At 35.6% G+C, this 18728-nt stretch overlaps 1 protein-coding gene across 26 annotated transcripts in view; it reads left to right on the plus strand.

The window, feature by feature from the left end:
• FoxP (forkhead box transcription factor P) overlaps positions 1 to 18728 on the plus strand; it is a 475517-nt gene that overhangs the window by 447772 nt on the left and 9017 nt on the right. For 15 of the 26 annotated variants that reach the window (XR_015536730.1, XM_087354642.1, XM_087354645.1 and 12 more), the window contains 8 exons: positions 1601 to 1666; positions 1782 to 1826; positions 4897 to 4973; positions 5858 to 5959; positions 12662 to 12837; positions 16168 to 16243; positions 17997 to 18023; positions 18463 to 18563. Coding sequence is in view for 24 of the 26 variants with exons in the window: in XM_087354642.1 (XP_087210768.1) it covers positions 1601 to 1666; positions 1782 to 1826; positions 4897 to 4973; positions 5858 to 5959; positions 12662 to 12837; positions 16168 to 16243; positions 17997 to 18023; positions 18463 to 18563 (670 nt within the window). In the remaining 2 variants the exon portion in view is untranslated. Of the gene's footprint in view, positions 1 to 1600; positions 1667 to 1781; positions 1827 to 4896; positions 4974 to 5857; positions 5960 to 12136; positions 12262 to 12661; positions 12838 to 16167; positions 16244 to 17996; positions 18024 to 18462; positions 18564 to 18728 lie in introns of those variants that run through there. The other 11 variants (XR_015536732.1, XM_087354658.1, XM_087354641.1 and 8 more) reach the window with 11 other exon arrangements.

Here is an 18728-nt window from a genome sequence, read left to right on the forward strand (position 1 = left end):
TTGATTCATGAGTAGATGAAACCATGGCTAGGGAAGAAAGGAGTATTCTGTAACCAGTTTGCAACCATCAGTGTTATTCATCCACAGATGCAGGTTTATTGTAATTTTCAGAACTGCTTTAATCAAAGCCGACAACCATTTCACTAAAATCCACCTATGTATTTACCCAAGACGAGAAGCCCGCAGTTTAAACACCTTCCTTGCAGTCTGTACCGTTCTTCATGCAATTTTAGAACCTTGTAACCTCTTAAATATAATTAAGTAAACTATTATTTATGCAGTGTGCTCAATAAGATCTTCTCGGGCAATCGGCCGCGTCAGCCGATTAAAAGAAGAAATGAGTCGCTCATAATTTAGTCCGTAGGTTGGGTGACTTTTTGTCTCTAAACGTGAGATATGTGACGTGTATTTTGTGGTTTACTTCTTTTGCTACTCAGTTTGTTCTGATATTTCTTAAATTAAAACACTTAAATCTGTACATAAAGATTTTTCACTTAAAAAGTCAAATACTGAAATGTGTGGTGATCACGTTCCATAATTGGTCATTCATTCAACTTAAAATACTTTTGGTACTTGTGGGTTATCGGGACACATCGCTTTAAAAATATGTTAGGTTAGGTTAGGTTAGGTTAGGTTAGGTTTGGTTAGGTTTGGTTAATGTGTGTGGATAAATGACATATACTTCAAAGTTATATTTTATTTCAATAAATGACAACTAACCTAACCTAACCTAACCTAACCTATTTTTAAAGCGATGTGTCCCGATCACCCTCAAGTACCCTAATATTTTTAAGAATAATTAAAAAATAATATCAATTTTTAAGATAGTGTCCAGTTTTTTAGTCAGCTTTGTGTCCATGTTTCTTCTGTTCATCAGTTCTTAACTTTGAAATGGGCATTTATAGTATGAAGTACGCAATAAGTTGTTAGTAGTGAACGGGCCATGGTTAACGTATGGTAGTACAATAAATTGGACTTATTTGGAAAGTGTCCTTAAATGTTGTTAAAACTTAATGAAGGTCATTACTCATTGGATCATGTAGTTCTGTATTCACAATAATTCTTAGAAGAGGTAGTTTTATCACCAAGCTTAAAGGCAGTTAAATGATCCTTTCTTATACAGAGTGGTATAGTCTGCCTTTGAGCTATAGAGTTGAATAAAAGCATAATTTTAATAACTACCAAAATTAATATGATCCCATGAACTAATTTTGAGAAATGTTAAAAAGTAAATCAACTGAAATTCAAAGTATATTTGTGTGACCACTTATGGATACTACATGCTGTATGATTTGAAGCTTTCGTGGCGACGTAAGTCAATAGAATCTTCTCGGGCATTCAGCCGCGTCAAACGGTTAAAAGACGAAACCGACGTTTGAGGGACCATCTCTGTCCCATCATCACGGTTCTGGTTCCCGAAACGTCGGTCTCGTCTTTTAACCGTCTGACGCGGCTGATTGCCGGAGAAGATCTTATCGAGATACAAACATGCTGTTATGACAGTGCTTTGCTGTGTTTTCACTACTGGGAAATGGCGAAGATTGATGTAAGAGTTCAGCTTTACAAAGAACTTAGTCTGGAATTTGCCCTTTCCCTGTAGGACCTTTTGAAGAAACTCCGTTAAGGCGGCGAGTTGCAGACAGAGTGGCAGTAGATATTACTGAAGGTAATGACTGCATTAAGTGTACAGTGAGGACTTGTGTTGTGTTGTGTTGTTTGAGTCTTGCCTCTGATGACATCCTCTCTTCTCTTTCTCTGCCTCTCTCTTCTGGCTGCTATAGGGCTGCCTTATATGCTGGAGCGGGCAGGACTTGATGTTCAACAAGGTAATGTTTACTCTGTACTTAGTCACTATCAAAACCGTGTTGATTACTTGAACCGATGAAGTCCGTTATAGGGTTTATGAACAATAAGCTGTTATTATAATATTTGTAATATGTAAAATTGACTAACTTAAAAACTAAAGATGAAGGTGATATAGTCCTCCAAAACATCGATGACCACCTACAACCAAAAAGACGACAGCTAGCGTCTTGACTGCTGCAAAAACCTCAATATTAGTTTGTTTATGTAACACGGATATATTATGAAGACAATGTAGAGGCAGCAGAAATTTCAAAATGTCAGCTATAATAATTTTCTTTTTCGAAGTTTACGGAAATAAAGCGGACCGTTTCATTCAGAATCTGCACATGTTTATACTGAATTACCTCATTAAAATACTTCGAAAGAACACGACTCTTGGTTGAAGACTTTTCAGTGAAGGGACGATACAGAATGAGAAGATGGTAGATGTAAGTGCCATCTTAACAGAGTTTCCGTAACTTTTAATGACACCGAATTTATAGTAAGTAATTTAAATTTGGTGAAACAGTTTAATTGGTTAGATGGTGCCCATTTCCTTTTACCGTGTATTATGTCCAGGTCATGAGAAAGGTAAGTGTTGCGACCATTTTTTTCTTTTAAATTGTAATGTGACAGGTTTTACGAAAAAATAATTTATCATGGCAGCCATCAAATGTTCATTTTTGCAATTATATACAGATGCAGTTGTACCAGAATCTGAAAGTAATTCTTGTATTATTATTATTGTTATTATTTTGTGATGTAATCTTGTATTGAAATATTTATTAATTTACAAATGGCACTTGTGGCTGGTGCAAAGAGGATGCTATTATAGTTGAGTCTGACACATTTATAATGTGCAATGTGCGTCACGAATGCCTGTTTAACTTCCTGAAAACATTTGTTTTTTATTGTCCTGTTTTTTTGAAAAGCTGCGTCAAATCACAACTCTTCTTTCTTTGAATTACATTTCTAACATTTCCTGACATAATGCAGAACAAGTAACAGTTCCGTAACTAAGTACCCTCCAGGATATGATTGCAGAAGAAGGTGTCGCTACTCTGACATTTTCTTCCTTCTCAAAAATTATTCATGTAGTTCATAGTTCTCCTTACATCATACTTGACACTACGCGCTGTCAGCGGTTCATAGGTCAGAATTAAATAACTAACAGAAACGAAAAATAGAGTATGTAATCGTCATAAATATTTACGTCTGTTATGGGAGGGGAAAAAGAATTTTGGTTTATTTTATGATGGTCATTATTTAAGAGATGACTTCACCAAATACATGATTTTATTTTTTACTTTATCATAAGTACAGGTTGTCTGGGCAAAAGGTATCAAGAAATAAAAGGTAATTCTGAGGAGACTTGATCGTGTACAAGGTACACGGAGTGGAGACTAAACTTTCCAAAGTTTATGTTATTGGTCAGTACGACTTGATGTGTGTGCTTCTTGTTGCGCAACAATGTTCAAGTGATATTCAACAAAAGTTTTTCCCAGCATGTTTGGTATAGTCAGTGCTACCTGCGTTTGTGTTGTGTTTCCACATTCCCCGCAGGTTTTTCACCCTGTCTCGGTACACGATATTCTTTATCACTTCACTCAAAGAGAAGTCTAATGGGGTGAGGTCATGTGACCTGGGTGGCCGTTACCAGCCGGGAAACATTTGATTCAAGAAAGCGCGCACTTCATTGTGATAATGTGGATGAACACCCTCATGTTCAAACTTTGATCTGTGGGAGACTTCATCAACAGCAAAGTTCTTAATCATGTCCCAAGTACGCAGTTCTGGTCTCTTGTCACCTCGTAGAAGAAACGGGACCAATGACACAATTTTTTATCAGCCCACATGATATACTAATTTTTTATGTATCCTTTTCATGTCCTAGCGCAACTTGAGGGTTATCGTAGCCCCACATATGGCAGCTTGTTGATTTTTTTTGCCTTGTCAGACGAGTCGACAACGTCCAGGTACAAATTGTAATTAGTTGAAAATTCTTCCCAGTTGATTACTGGGTGTGATGTACTGATGAAGCTGGATCTTTTATGCTTTTAAATGCAGACACTTGTGGAAAGTGTCATGAATATTTGAACAGGACAGCTGCAATTCCTGATTCACCCTTTATATTGATTTATGCATTCTCCTGGTAAATGCAGTCTGTACACGTGTAACCGCAACATCACATACAGTGCTCTTCGCATCTAGTCTGTGGCGCTGAAACCTAAATTTCTATTCTTCTATAATTCAAAGATGAAGTGATAGAAATATGTTTTAACATGCACATTCCCCATGACTAATTCATGGTTCACCATATTATATTGTGGAATTTTTTTGCATTAATTTGTGCTGTGCAACATTTTTGACATTCATTTGCTGTTTTCAGTATGTCAGTTCCCATTTAACAAAAATCTTCCAGCATACGCAAACAGTAATGCTTAAAAACAAATTCTCGACAAAAATGGAAATGCATCTGCCTGTGTTAATAAATTTTTACAGTCTTCTTTGAAAAGTTATTACATTTCAAAAACCGTCAGATTTTCTGACGCACTCTGTATATTACTGTTAAGTGTCTCAGGATTGGATAGAAGGGCATTATTCTCTATAAGTGGTGGGCTAATTATTGATAGTACCATATCCAAAAATTTTCTGTTGGCACCACCAAACCTCTCAAAGGATACGTCCACCAAAGATAGCAATTTGAAAAACAAATCTCCAACTACTCTTGAGGTCTAACATGTAAATTTTTTCCTGTCATGATGATAATTGGAATTAGTCACAAAAGTACATGATCAAATACATCATAATTGTTACATGATATTGAATAGGATGCATTTTTTTTTTTGTAAAAAAAAACTTGTCAGAACTTTTCTTTTGTTGTGGTACCTTGTGTGCGGCTTGAAAATATTAATCTTTTGGAAACAAACATTGTGAAATGTGCACTGTTATATATATTAAGTGAAAGGGTAGGTGATTGGAGGATGACAGATTTCAGTATTCCTGAAATTCATTGACTTGTATTTACTTATTCACTTTCTTTCCTTTCAGAAATTCAGAGGAATCGAGAGTTCTACAAAAATGCAGATGTGAGGCCCCCATTTACCTATGCATCTTTAATACGACAGGTACGATCAGAAATATTTGTAGTTTCTCTGAATTAATTTGGATTAGTATTTTTTATTCCTGTTACTAATCCTTGTCGGTTTGGGTCATGAAGAAAATACATGTATCAGACTCCAGATGTCAGTAAATGTCAGACTGTTGTACGAGGCACGTCCACAAAGTAAGTTTCCCTGGGGCCGTTTACAGAAACAAAACACAATTTCATGGAAATATTTATTGCAACAGATACAGCAAGTGTCCAGCTATTTTTCAACATATTCGCCACCGGAATTGAGACATTGGTCATACCGTGGGACCAACTTTTGAATACCTGTGTCGTAGAAGTCTGCCGCCTGGGATTGGAACCACTGTGTGACAACCATCTCCGCCTCTCTGTCATTCTCAAAACGCTGACGCTGACCGGACAGGAATTTCTTGAGGTGTAGGAAAAGATGGAAATCACTGGGAGCGAGGTCCGGGCTGTAGGGTGAATGATTAAACACCTCCCAGCTGAACTCCTGCAGGAGACTTGCTGTCCGTCGAGCCGTGTGCGGCCTAGCGTTATCACTGACCGCACTTCACAGTCGGCGGGAGCTGGAATAAGAACCTCCATCTTCAACAGCTGCAACGATGCTACTGTGAGAACGCGGGAGGTACCGTTAGTGCATGCGCCATGCTACGTCATTGCTCTATCACGTACGCACAGTCGCTTCGCGCAATATAAGGTTTGCTAGCTGTGGGACGAGTGGGAAACTTACTTTGAGGACGCGCCTCGTACTTTTGTGAGCCACATGCATTTACATATTTTTATTCTAGGTTATCTATGCATTCCATATAGGACTTTTATAGTGTTGCTGAATAACCATAGAAGCGAAGGTTATTAATAATATATTTGTTTCTATTTCAGTCCATCATTGAATCACCAGACAAACAGCTCACGCTCAACGAGATATACAACTGGTTCCAAAACACGTTCTGCTACTTTCGTCGAAATGCAGCGACATGGAAGGTATAGTGCCTTATAAAATGTTATGAAGGGTTTGTGAAGGACTGCGTATTTTATTTTTTAATATGATTACATACTTAGAATCACATTTTGTTATTGCAGACATTATTGATTTGACTCACTTTACGTGTTATTCTCGACAGAGGTACAGGTCATATGGCTTAATCAGCGCTAACTGATATCATCTAAACGCTCAGGAAATTCAGAGTCAACACCCACTTGCAGTCCGACATAGACACATCTGCTGATGGCATTAAGATATTCCAAATTATTTGTTTCACGTGTGTGTTCTTATTCTAATATATACTCTGACTTTCCTATCTGTTCATAATTTTATGTTACATTATTTATTCTTTTTCTTCTTTCATGGATTTAGGCCATAGTGCCTGTTTCCACATCAAGAGAGCGAGTCTTGCCACCTTATTATTGTTCTTATTCTTATTTTGATTTATTTAATTTCTTTGTTTGTTGTTTATATTTTGTAGTTTGCCTGTCATGGGATCTTTGCCGTTGGCAAAAATCTAATAAAGGAATTAAATTATTAACGTTATTAATATTGTTGTTATTGCATTAGTACATTTTCATAATTAAGATTTATTACCGACCTGAGGCAATACTACTTAGTAACATAACATTTTGTCGGCAAATAGAAAGTTTGTCATCATGTACGTTTCTTTTATTATAACATATTAAAGCCTTATGAACAAAATATCAATCAAATTATTTAAAACGTTGGTAAAAGTGAGTGTTATTTCATGCAAAGAAAATATATTCAGGTATTAATGTGTTTAAAATTTGAATATTATTATTTGCAAGACTTAATTTCTATCGGATTAATAGCTAATACATATCCACCATCATGTTTTAAGTACTGTATTATTATTATTATGATAAGTAATTAACGTTAAGTTTTTTGCTCTTGAAATGTGGATTTATTATTTACTATTATAGTTAATTTTTTTTTTTTGACAGCAGTTCTATTAGTTTATAAATCACAATATTAATTGTTCTACCCAGACTCCACACTGGTAACAGTTTTTCGTTTTACATTCATACCGCACTGCTTCAGCATTGAATTCACAGCTCATGACTTGCCAGCACACACACTGCATTCCATTGCTCCACATTTTTCACTGAATTTGCCTTCAGCTAGCTCACCTCTGTTTAAAGGCGCCTTAACTCTTCAAGAGTGACACAGTTGTTTCTCAATTTCTCCATCAACAGGCAGGAGATTCTCAAAGCTTTGATTGTAGCCGAGCAGGTCCAAGGTTTTTTCAGAAATTTTGAGATGTGTACGCACCCTGGCTCTTGTAATCACATGGCTGGCCAATCAGGCTGCTGGGAGCAAGACACACGTTCGCTGCACATCTACAACACTAATCCTTCCTCAAGGCTCTTCATCCTGATAAGTCCGTAGGTGTGTCACCAATCTTTCTTTTCTTACCACTGTATTTTTCCCCTTGGATATCGCAGGATCCGGTACGCTACGTCGTTTATCTGGTTGATCACCTTGTGTGATCCTTTCCATTATGGTTATATCTTAGGTGACTTTGCTCTTATCGAAGTCAAGCGATACAACGAAACTTGGTCTTGGAACCTTGCAGAATGAGCCAGACATTTGTAGTGGGCCATTATTCTGCCACCGACCACCTTCTTCTGCTTCTTAATGGGGGGGAGCCCCAAACTACAGGTCACGTGTCAGACATGACCCTCTCTCCCAAACACCGTGCTGGTGGCATCATGCCTGTTGTCTTATGGGCGAAGGCTCTTTAGGACAACAGGAAGATGGTCCCAGTCTTTCTGGCGCATCGAAACAGCCTTTCTCATGTTGCTCAGCCATCTTCATGTATACTTCCATCACGTCACAGATTGTGGGTGAAAAGGGGTGCTGAACATTATTTTAAATTCGAGCCCTGGTAATTGCACATTTCTCTTGGTCATTAGGACAAATGCTGTCATCAATGCCTCTTGTCTAGGGATCGCATGAACCTCCAACCACTTGCATATCGTAATGACTTGACGAGCCTTGCAATCCCCCGTGTTTACAGAAACATTTCCAGACCTATGACACATTTGGTCTATTTGACTCATATTTAATTCCTGAAACACTCCTATTTATTACAGCACATTATTTGAAAACACTCAGTATATAAGTGATTCCTATTTTTGTAGTTGTTGGTTTATATTGAAAATTAAAAGTTCTTCAAGTTTTGTATGGGTGACACAAAGGTTTAATATTGCATGCTTTCAACATTTTATATGGCACTGCGTATTTGCACTATGTGTTTTCCATATTTTACTCAATTATATAGATTTAAGTTGTACAACTTCAGGTTGCTGCCGTAACGCTGTTCTGTGTCGTCATTCTAAAATACTAACGGCAATTAATCTACTAATTCTTATTTAAGTGTTATGTTGCAGATTATGTGAAGTCCGCACATTTTTATTGACAGACACATTAAAAAATATATTTCTAAACCTATGCGAAGGGCATGAGTTTAAAATATCAGGCATTAAATGCTTCTCATTTCAACCGTATTGTAACAAAATTGTTTATATTCAGAACTGATTCTTATTCTCTAGCAGGATAAATTGTATTTAACTATCCTCCACTGCCTGAAGACAGCATGTGCTAATTAATTTCTGTTGGCACTAAGTGATTTGTGATTTTTTATAAGAAATAAAATTAAACGAAGCGTTGCATACAACAGCCTTCAATTACAACAGTGAAAGTGGTCTAAAATATTGAAATGAGTAATGTACAGAATATTTTACATCTTTTAATTTGTTGGTAAAATTATAACTTGTATTAATCTGAAGAGTTCTTCAAGGAAAGTTTCATATTTTAAAGTTCATGAAAATTAACCTTTTATTTTGGACTACAGAACAGTGTGAGAGAATAGTTACAGTAATACATTTTTAACTCTGTAGAAATGAAGAATTTTACACATTTCTAAAGTACATTTACGTACTGTTATTATTATTGTTTTTATGGTATTAGGGGGTAGTTTAATAAAAACTTTAATTATAACATTTATGTTTTCTCTGAAGTTTTAAAAGGCTGTCGTTATTACAAGACCAATATTTTTATTAAATTATTTAAACAATTTAATGATAATACTTTTTTACTTCTTATAATACAGAAAATACTCTTTTGAGTGTACTTCACTTACACTTGAAGGAGTTAGATTTGTTGCTTCACATATTGTATCCAGCATCAATTATGATTGGTCACCCATTCAGAGACAAAGCGTTTCCTAAAGTGAGGTTAGGTTAGCTACAGAAAGACTGAGAAGTGAAAGAAAGGCTGAGTAAAATTGTACTTGTACTAAATTAAGTACCAAGAAGACATTTTTCTGAATCTGAGTAAGCACCACACAATGAAGACGTCTGGTAAAGTCAAGAAGTAACAGATCTTCTCGATAGTAGAGGTAGCAAGGACGTTCTGAAATGTCGGTAAACTTCTACCAGACGGTGGTGCTACAACCCAGAAGATAGCGATGTCGTTTATATTTTCTATTGTATTTTGAATTTATTTTTGGTCACTGATATATATTAATGTGACCTTTCCGAATTCACAGACACTTTCTTCCACTTCCTTGTAGCATTTTCTGTTGATCTTCTTCGTTCAAGGAAACCAGAATAACTTAGCTTGTGTCATAAGACGTCAAACTCTGGATTGGACAGTTAGTGTTCATTCTCCAGCAGGGGCAGTGGGGCATGTTTAATTTCAACGCCGTGTCCAGTACATCTGCAGGGCCTATTTATCCTCCCATCCAATGACTGTGCAGGGCCATTTCATATGTGATGGATGCCCAGAGTATGACTGTGAAGCTGGCCTTCTGTCACTGAGGTCTTCTACGGAAGGCGAACCATAGTCTGTGCCGTATACACCCCTTCTCCTTATTCGTGTTCAGCGCTTGTTACTAGTAAGGGTTGTGTCCTATATCTCAATTCCAGTAATGAAAATGTCTTTGCAGTCAACTACATCTACCTTAAGTAGCGGCATTCTCCCTCCTGTTGTCATAATGAAACTTACTTATGGTTTTCTAGGACTTGTAGATGTCAGAATTTCAGAGAAGCGTAATGTCTCCATCTTCAGGGCTTAAGAACAGATGGAGACTTTATATTTATCTGAAATGTAGGTGTCTTCTTACAAGTCCACATCGCGTTACAACTCAGAAAACCAACATTAACATCTTCAGTATTATGAGAAACCTGCAATCTATGAAGATGTTCTTTTACTTCTTCAGTAGCCTTCTCGCTATGCATACCGTGAAATGGGGTGATCGTCGTTTCAATTGGTGCTTCACCTAGAAAATAATTTTACGCGTACAGCAGAGAAATTTACGTAAAAGTGCTGAACATTAGCACATACCTAACATTTATATAACAGTAAATGCAAGTCTTCTTCAAAAGGAGAGCAATGCAGCAAATCCACGCCATGTTGTGCTATTGAATTATATCCGTAACTATTTGGAAGTCTGATAAATACAGGAGATGTGAAGTAGTAATGAATGACATTATAATCTCAAGCACATCAAATTAGCCACATGTGTGCTAGACGGAATTTCAAATTTATTGAATCCATTTTGAGACTTAATGGAATTAATTAAAAATTAAGAATGTCAGTATTCCACTGAATGAGCAACATTATCCTTTACAATTAATTTTCACGTTTCTTTTCTTACAACTGACATTTGAAATTTAAAGTAGCGTATCACTTATGTTTATTGAATATTGGCACCCACTTTCATTCCCAGTGTATAAACATTTTAATGTTGTTTTTCCGTGGACAGACAAGTATTGAGTTAACCTCTCCCACTGTTAGTGCAGTAGAAAAAATTGAAGGTGTAATTTTATTGTATAACTATTAGGCATGCTTTCATATCAGGTTTTATTCTCCTTCTGATTTGAAAAAGAAAAGAAAAACTGAATTTCATGTCTGTAAACATAATTGCTTAGTAAACAGACCACTATTGTTAATGATATAGTTGTCTGTTTTATTATTTGTGCTTGTTGATAAATTGAAGGTTATGTATGGACATTTTGGACTCAACTGCAAATTCCACCTCCAGGTAAGAATTTATTGAGTTTTGAAAAGTTCTTAACCTCCAATTTGACATGGCACAAACCCAAATTAACTATGTAAAATTTTGACTGTAAGAGGTTTATGCAAACATTTATTGTTTATAGAACACACTCAAGTTTATATTTAGGAAATATCATGAGTATTTAAATATAGGTTATGTTATGTTTTATTTTTTAGTTTGTTTTAAAGCATTTGGAAGTGACAAACAGCCATTATGAAAACTCATATTCTTACAAAAGATTTATATTTTTAAAATATAAATTGCACTTTACTGTATCCTGCGATTTAAAAGTATTGTTGTATCATTGTTTTCAATAATTCAAATATGTATAGCTGACTAATTAAAATTGCTTTCTTTAAAGGTGGATACCTAGAACAAGTAACTGTTTCTCTGTTTTGTGACATATGATGTTTCTGTTGATAGAATGAAAAAAATAATGATTTTGTATAGACTAGTATTGTTCCAGGAAAGTGTTTGAAAGTCAACAAGATGGACACCAAATACTGAGAAAAATCCATCTCCACTTCTTATTGACTGTCTGTAGAGTAGAGCATTGCTTGAAATAGTGTTTTAACAGATTGAATGTTGAAAGAGTTTCTGTTGTTCATGGAAAGATTCTGACTAATGTCTATGTAGAGCTGTTGAAATTGAGAATAATCTGAATGTTAAAAGTTTTTTTTTTAGAATTAAGTTGTTATAGTTGGCATGACCCTTCACTTCTAGTTCTATTATTTCACTGAACTGCACCTTTACAAAGTATTTAGAGTGATTGTATTTGCATTTTAAGGAGCTTCACCTTGCATGAAATTTGATTTATTATGATTTACGTTTTGTTTTTTATTTATATAAATGGAGCAGATGCGTTGTAAGTGATGAAGATTTCATGCATGCGGAACTATAGATTGCCCTTTGTCTTGGCTTCTTTTACATTACTTAGTGATATTATACTTCAGTAATAGAAAGAAATTGTAGCTGCTACACTTATTTGCCAACTTGTGTTGACAAAGCTTTAGTTTTTCTCGTTTTTGTATTCTGCCCTGTTTTTTTGGTTTGCGTTGCTTACTTGTATGTGTATTATTTTGTATAGAATGCAGTGCGACACAACCTGTCTCTCCACAAATGTTTCATGAGGGTGGAGAACGTGAAAGGTGCCGTGTGGACGGTGGACGAAGTGGAATTTTACAAGCGCCGGCCCCAACGGTGCACCACCGGGTATGTCACATCGCAGCCGAGCCGGACACGCAAGTTGGTCTCGGACTCCTCCAGTCTCTAGCTCCTTCTAGCAAACATTTGGATTTGAATTTTTTTTCTCTCCCACTTTTTCCATTCTCATCTTTTTCCATTTACATGTTTTTCATATGTGTTTTTCCACTTTTTCTGTCTCGCTTATGTTTGTGTGTGCGTAACCAGCATGAGGCAACTTAACCGACGACTAACAACTTAGCGTGGGGCAAGAAAGGTGGACGGGACAGGCGACGGAAGGTATTTCAAATCGAACATGTCTTGCTGAGAAGGCGGCTAGAAGTGAGACTTTACCATTTTCTATACTTTTTTTTCTCTTAAACTTTGTCTTTTACTCTCTTTTCTCTTTCTTGGTGGTCTGTGTATACAGAACGCGATCCGCACCAATCTGTCACTGCACAAGTGTTTTGTGCGCTATGAAGACGACTTTGGCTCCTTCTGGATGGTGGACGATGCAGAGTTTGTCAAGCGACGCCATCTTTCTCGTGGTCGTCCCCGGAAATATGACCCCACCCCATCACCCACTCCACCCCACCTCTCCGCACAGTAAGCACTGACTTTTTGGAAACTTTGCTGCTGCTGACGCTGCTACGGCTCGTTGCTTTAGTGATTGATGTTTGTGCCATGCCAGGCTTCCAGGGGGACAGGAATGGAGGCGCAGTGGAAAACGTGGCTTTGCCGGAATGTGTTTGGGTCAGATTGTTTGCATCCACTTCTGTCCCTCATGTGCGTACACTGCCTACACGTCACATGAACACTACCTTGGACGTGCCTTGCAAGAAATGTTGCAACTGTTCTTTGCTGTCTGTCTTATCTGCTTTGGTTGTGCATTTTTCAGACTGGAGGACTGGGATCAGATATGTAGTTTTGTAGGGTGCAGTGCTTTATGGAGGCATTACGTTTATTATCTCGTAAACGTTTAATATTCCTGTATAGGAACTTTTGAATACACAAAGACTATAACTGATCTGTGACTTTTAATAAATATTTCTCATTGTATCATTTTCTGTGCTTGTGTTGTTGTACTGCATGGTTAGAAAATGGAATGGACATGGAGTCTTCTCCAAAGCAAGCACTCTTGAAACTGATAGTTGCAGAGAATAGTCCAAATGGGTCCAAAGATTCAAAAGTATTTATTTAGATGAAGTCCTTGCCCGTGGTATGCTAATCGAGATAAGGCAAGATGTAGCTGATTAGTAGTGCAGTGAAACCCTTGGATGACATAAATACTTTCATTATAAGCGTTATAATGAAGTGAAATATTTTATATATATTCTTGAATGAGCATAATTGATAATGTGCATCGACTTGAACATTTGTGTTTGTCATAAAAATCTAAAAAAAATATTTGGAGTGAAAATATAACTGAAACATAAAATTTTTTTATGAATTTTGGCTGCTAAAAATTAATGTGACTTCGTTAATTACAACCGAGTCCTCGGTTTTCAAGAAATCACGTACGGCAGCTTCGGCTTTGGTATAAAGTGACGGTTGTTTACGCTGTGTACAAAATGAAATGAACTGTCCACACATTTCACAGGATAATTAGCACAAGCTAATTTGTTTCAAACATTTTGCCGTATATTTTTAACTGAAAGCGATGAAAATTTACAAATGGAGATGGACAAATAAATGATGTAATAATATTGGTAACAGTTCGACAAGTGTTGATTTTCCTGCTCAAAATAACCCTATTATTGTCATCCAAAGGTTAAAATGTGTGCTTATTATTTTATTTAATTAATACATAAGAAGATGTAGGGTTAAGTAAAATTATTACTGGTAGGTGGGGATTTGCCTGGGATACATGAAAACCATTTATACAGCTCGTATACCCTTCAGACTTTCACTCATGTTTCGAGATGTAAAAAATTGAAGTTAAGGAATGTCTGCAGTATGTGTTTGAACCGAGAAGTCCTAATATTCTGTTATAACTTATTATATTATGTACAGAAACTGCCATTTAAATATTATTTTCAGTAATGCTTTACTTGATATGTTTGAAATGATATCCCATTGATAAAATTAATGATATCATTCATAGCAGTGCCCATATTTATATCATATTTAAGGGATTAATTAAATTGAATTTTGTTATATATTATATTTTTAGAATTAAAGTGTTAAAAAATTAAAGACACACACAAAACCACAGACACTATGCTTCCAGCTTTGTATTTCATATCAGGTATTGATACACTTTCTAATAATGACAGCCAGTTCACTATATTTTGTGCTGTATGAAGTGAGTAATTACATTTGTAAATTCTATTTAATGTTTGTTGTTACAGGCTAATAAAATTATCACATTTAGGTAATTAAATATTTCTGCTGCACTTGGGAAGTAAGTAAATGCTGGGTTAATATTTTGAATATACATTTGTATTGTTGCGAAGCTTATTTATTTATTTATTTTTAAAAGATTTCGAGTCCTCGTAGCAGGAAGTATGAAGATGGCTGTCTTCTGGGTCGTTGCGCTGTACAGTCCGGTAGAAGTTTACCGACTTTTCAGAGGCAGCAAGCACCTCTCAAATGTCAGTACTGCTAGACTACACGGTGCAACAACAGCAAACAGCCACCTTCAAACTCATTTTTGTTTAAAATTTGTATGTCAGAATTTGTAGCGTGACAGATGAGCTGGATTTATATGTCTTATGGGAATTTGTAACACATACTGCATACTGTTGAGAAGTGAAGTCAGAAGAGTCGCATTGCAAGCAGAAGTACGTGTTTCATGCTTTCAGGCGCTTTGCATTGTACATGCTCGTGTAATGTGTGGAGAGTGTGGGTGAACTAATCCAGTATTGTGTGAGTGATTACCCATGTAGCTATCAAGTACAGATCAGTTCGAGCACTGCACCGTTACCAGTAGCGCCTCTTCTTCCTGTCGTGCCACACACAACCCTTTGGCTATCCTCTTCCGGAGATCCAGCATGGACACAATTGTTTATGGAATCCATCTACAGTTCTTTCCCCACATTATATTCTCAATCAGTCAAGCTGATGGCTTTTGTGTGTGCCCATGCAGATGTTGTAAAGAGATAGATAGACCATTTCATTAGAAAATAACCATTCACCGTGTCCGTGGGGAAAACCAAGTACTACTGCAGTTAGGTACTGTCGTCATAAACAAGGTATATTCTTTCTTTCTTTCTCATTTAATATGCATTTTTCCTCTTTTCTCTTTTACTGTGTGTTTTTCTATATCTTTCTTACATTTCTTGTATTTGTATTTTATTACCTTTGTGTATTTTCTACACGTTTCTTACATATTTTTACTACATTTTATACACTCTTGATGTTTAATATTTTCAATGTTTACCAAGTGACTGAAACATTTGTAAGCCTGAGTGCTCTCTACTTATTGAAACCAATGGAAAAGAAGGAATTCTGTCATAGAATGGAGCAGCTTTCCTCACCTGGGAACAGGTACTGCGATCACTTGGTGCGTTGAATATTTCTTGTTTCAAATCTTCAGGGTACCATCTTTATTTGTTACTTATTAATACTCTGAAATGATGAAATTAACTAGCATTGATATTAAATTATGTTTGAGTATATTGAAAGTGAGGTTAACTATGCCACTTGATTTGAAACAAGGATGTTTTTATCTGTTCTGTTTTTTAACTCTTGGTCTCGTAATACCTACATTTCGTGAACGTCCAAGTTGGGTGGTGAGTTTGTTAACACTTTGAATAATTTTCTCTTTTTCTATTCCATTTTTCTCTATATCTTGATGTTTTTATCTGCTTTTTCTATTTTATTATATTCTCATGTTACATTTTATTATCTTTCAGGATTATCCACTGAATAAAATGTGTATCACATATCTGGGTTAAAAATGTTGATAATAATGTTTACTTTTTGAATTACTAGGGGTGTCCAGTCTAAAAGCCCCACCCTGACACACAGCCCCACTTTGTATGGAGACGCATTGAATGCCAGCTTGCAGGTAAGACTCAGTATTAATGAGGATTATAATGGCGCTTTAAACTAATAAACATATGTCTGTATTTTGCATGTGTCTAATGTTGCATGGGTTTTGTGATTTTTTAGCAAAGCCATCACCTGTCTAACAATTTTTGTAGTTGATTTTATATGTATGTGTGTGTATATATATATATATATATTCCATTCTGAATAGGTGTCTTAAAATGCCTGAAGTGACTTGGCTCATGTATTAATTAAATTAGTTACCGTGTTGAAGTTTGAAGGTTTCTGATTATGACGCATTACATTGTGTTAATTTTTCCCTTTTGGACGTTGTCCACCATATAAATATTGTAAAATTACAGTATTTTGGAAGTTGGATTCTGCATCCACCATCAGGTAATGTAGGATTTGAGGTTTTCACTGCAGTGAGTCTGAAGATGGCTGTCTTCTGGGTTGTTGCACCATGTTGGCTGGTAGAAGTTTACCAGACTACACGGCGCAACAACTCAAAAGACAGCCATCTTCACAATCAGGTAAATCTGTTCATCTTTACGTTAATATTTCTGCTTGAACAGGTTTTGTAACATTTATTTGAGTAAAGATTAGAAGTCATTTGGAGAAGTTATTAATAAGCGTTACAAGTTTAATAGTTTGGTGTTTATTTTAGGGAGGATAGAAAGAACTGAGCGAGGTAAAAGTGATATTCTTCATGTGAAAAGATTTTTTTTAAGGCAGTGGTTGTCATATATTATTTCTTTTATAGTTCCTAGATTCCCATAGCAGCAGCGTTTTAAAGTATACTTGAGTTTTGTAGCAGAATCAATATAAACATGTTTAAAAGTGGCATTGTATTCTAAAATTAAAATAGAGAGATTATTAATCCAAGATGATTAGTTAGTGTTCTTAAAAAAATAAAACAACATAATGCACTTTGTACATTACACAATCAATGTCAGCATTTTGCATCAGTTATGTCCATTTGACCGTCATGATCAATCGTTCTAATACTCTCAACTAAAATTTAATTCTCAATACAGAAACTGTAATTAGTACTGATACTAAAATGCTGATGAATGTAACTCTGAGTTAATGGAAATTTAATATTTACAAACTACAATTCATTTCCTGTCTGTTTTTATGTATCAATATATAGTAATAAATTTCTGCAATACAAATTACACTAAATCTTCAGTTGATAATTTTAACAAAATCAAAGCTTTTAGCATGTCTGACAAAATAAAAAATGTTGTGCCTTGCTAACTAGCCACACTCAACTTTTACGTCACCTAAGATCATTCTTTGTAACTTGTGCATAACGGAATAGAACACTAAAGTTTCAGAAATAAGTTTTAAAAGTCTAGAGGTAGTATGTTGCTTTTGCCTTTATAGCGTTCTCGTACCTGATCTGCAACGTTCGCGTTCTGTATGAATGTTGCAGATTTTGTGACCTTGATACTTGTAATAATGGGGGTAACCCACAATATACAGATTTCTGTCATTTAACTGCTTCCTAGACTGTCCCAAATAATTTGGCCGTGTAGACGATACAACTACTTTATCATACTGTGATACACAACACATTTTGAAGTGTTAGCAGTGGTTGTTCTTTTTTAAATCTGATTGAATCTTTGCTTTTATTTATTTCATGTTACTTGAAATATGAAATTTTTGTATTGTGAATAGCCGAACCTTATTACAATAATTGCACATAGTATGTAATGGCATGTATGTTTCACACAGTTATTTGAATACATTCTTATTTATTTTTCAAGAATTCCCAATGTGAGAATTATTCTGAGGTAAAGTACTTTTATTATTTACCGTACAGCTACAATCTTCAAATAGTCTTATTATAATATATTATTTTTAGTAAGATTAATGTTCTTTGTATGAAGTATTAACCTTTTCGCTGTAAGTTGAACAAAGCTTCATACTAACCAGTATCACCTAGTTGTCAGAGTTTGGAAATAAGTGCAATATTTATTCATGTCTGAGGGTTATTTTCTACCCTTGGAGTTAATTCAGTTTCTTTTATAGTCATTAATTTATTCCATTTCCTTTTCTTACTCTGGAATTTTTTAAAGAAGTTTTGATGTTAGAGTGATCAATGTATTTTGCAGAACTGTTTTGTTTATAATTGTAACAATAAAAATTAGATCGCAACCAACGGAGTAGATTAACATCTGATAATCTGTATGATAATATAATATATTCTAGAACAAATACGTTATGTTGCAGGCTGCGCTTGGTGACAGCAACATAGGTTTTCTCAACAATTCGATGAGCACCTCGACAACGACCAGTCCGGAAAAGGTACCATCTCCACCCACAGACCACAGGTACTTTACAGTGATAAATTCATACAGCCTTCGCAAACACTTCTACTTGTACTGAAATAATATTTAGAAAGATGGGATTAAGAAAAAAAACATGTTTCTCGAAGGGTCACGTAGCTGACTGAAGGTCATCATGAGAAGATTCTGGATCTCCCCTCCCCCCATTCT

Source organism: Zootermopsis nevadensis, unplaced genomic scaffold (assembly GCF_977971745.1).
Source record: "Zootermopsis nevadensis isolate Lab colony 2312 unplaced genomic scaffold, Znev_1.0 Znev_ptg000023l, whole genome shotgun sequence".
Taxonomy (NCBI): domain Eukaryota; kingdom Metazoa; phylum Arthropoda; class Insecta; order Blattodea; family Termopsidae; genus Zootermopsis; species Zootermopsis nevadensis.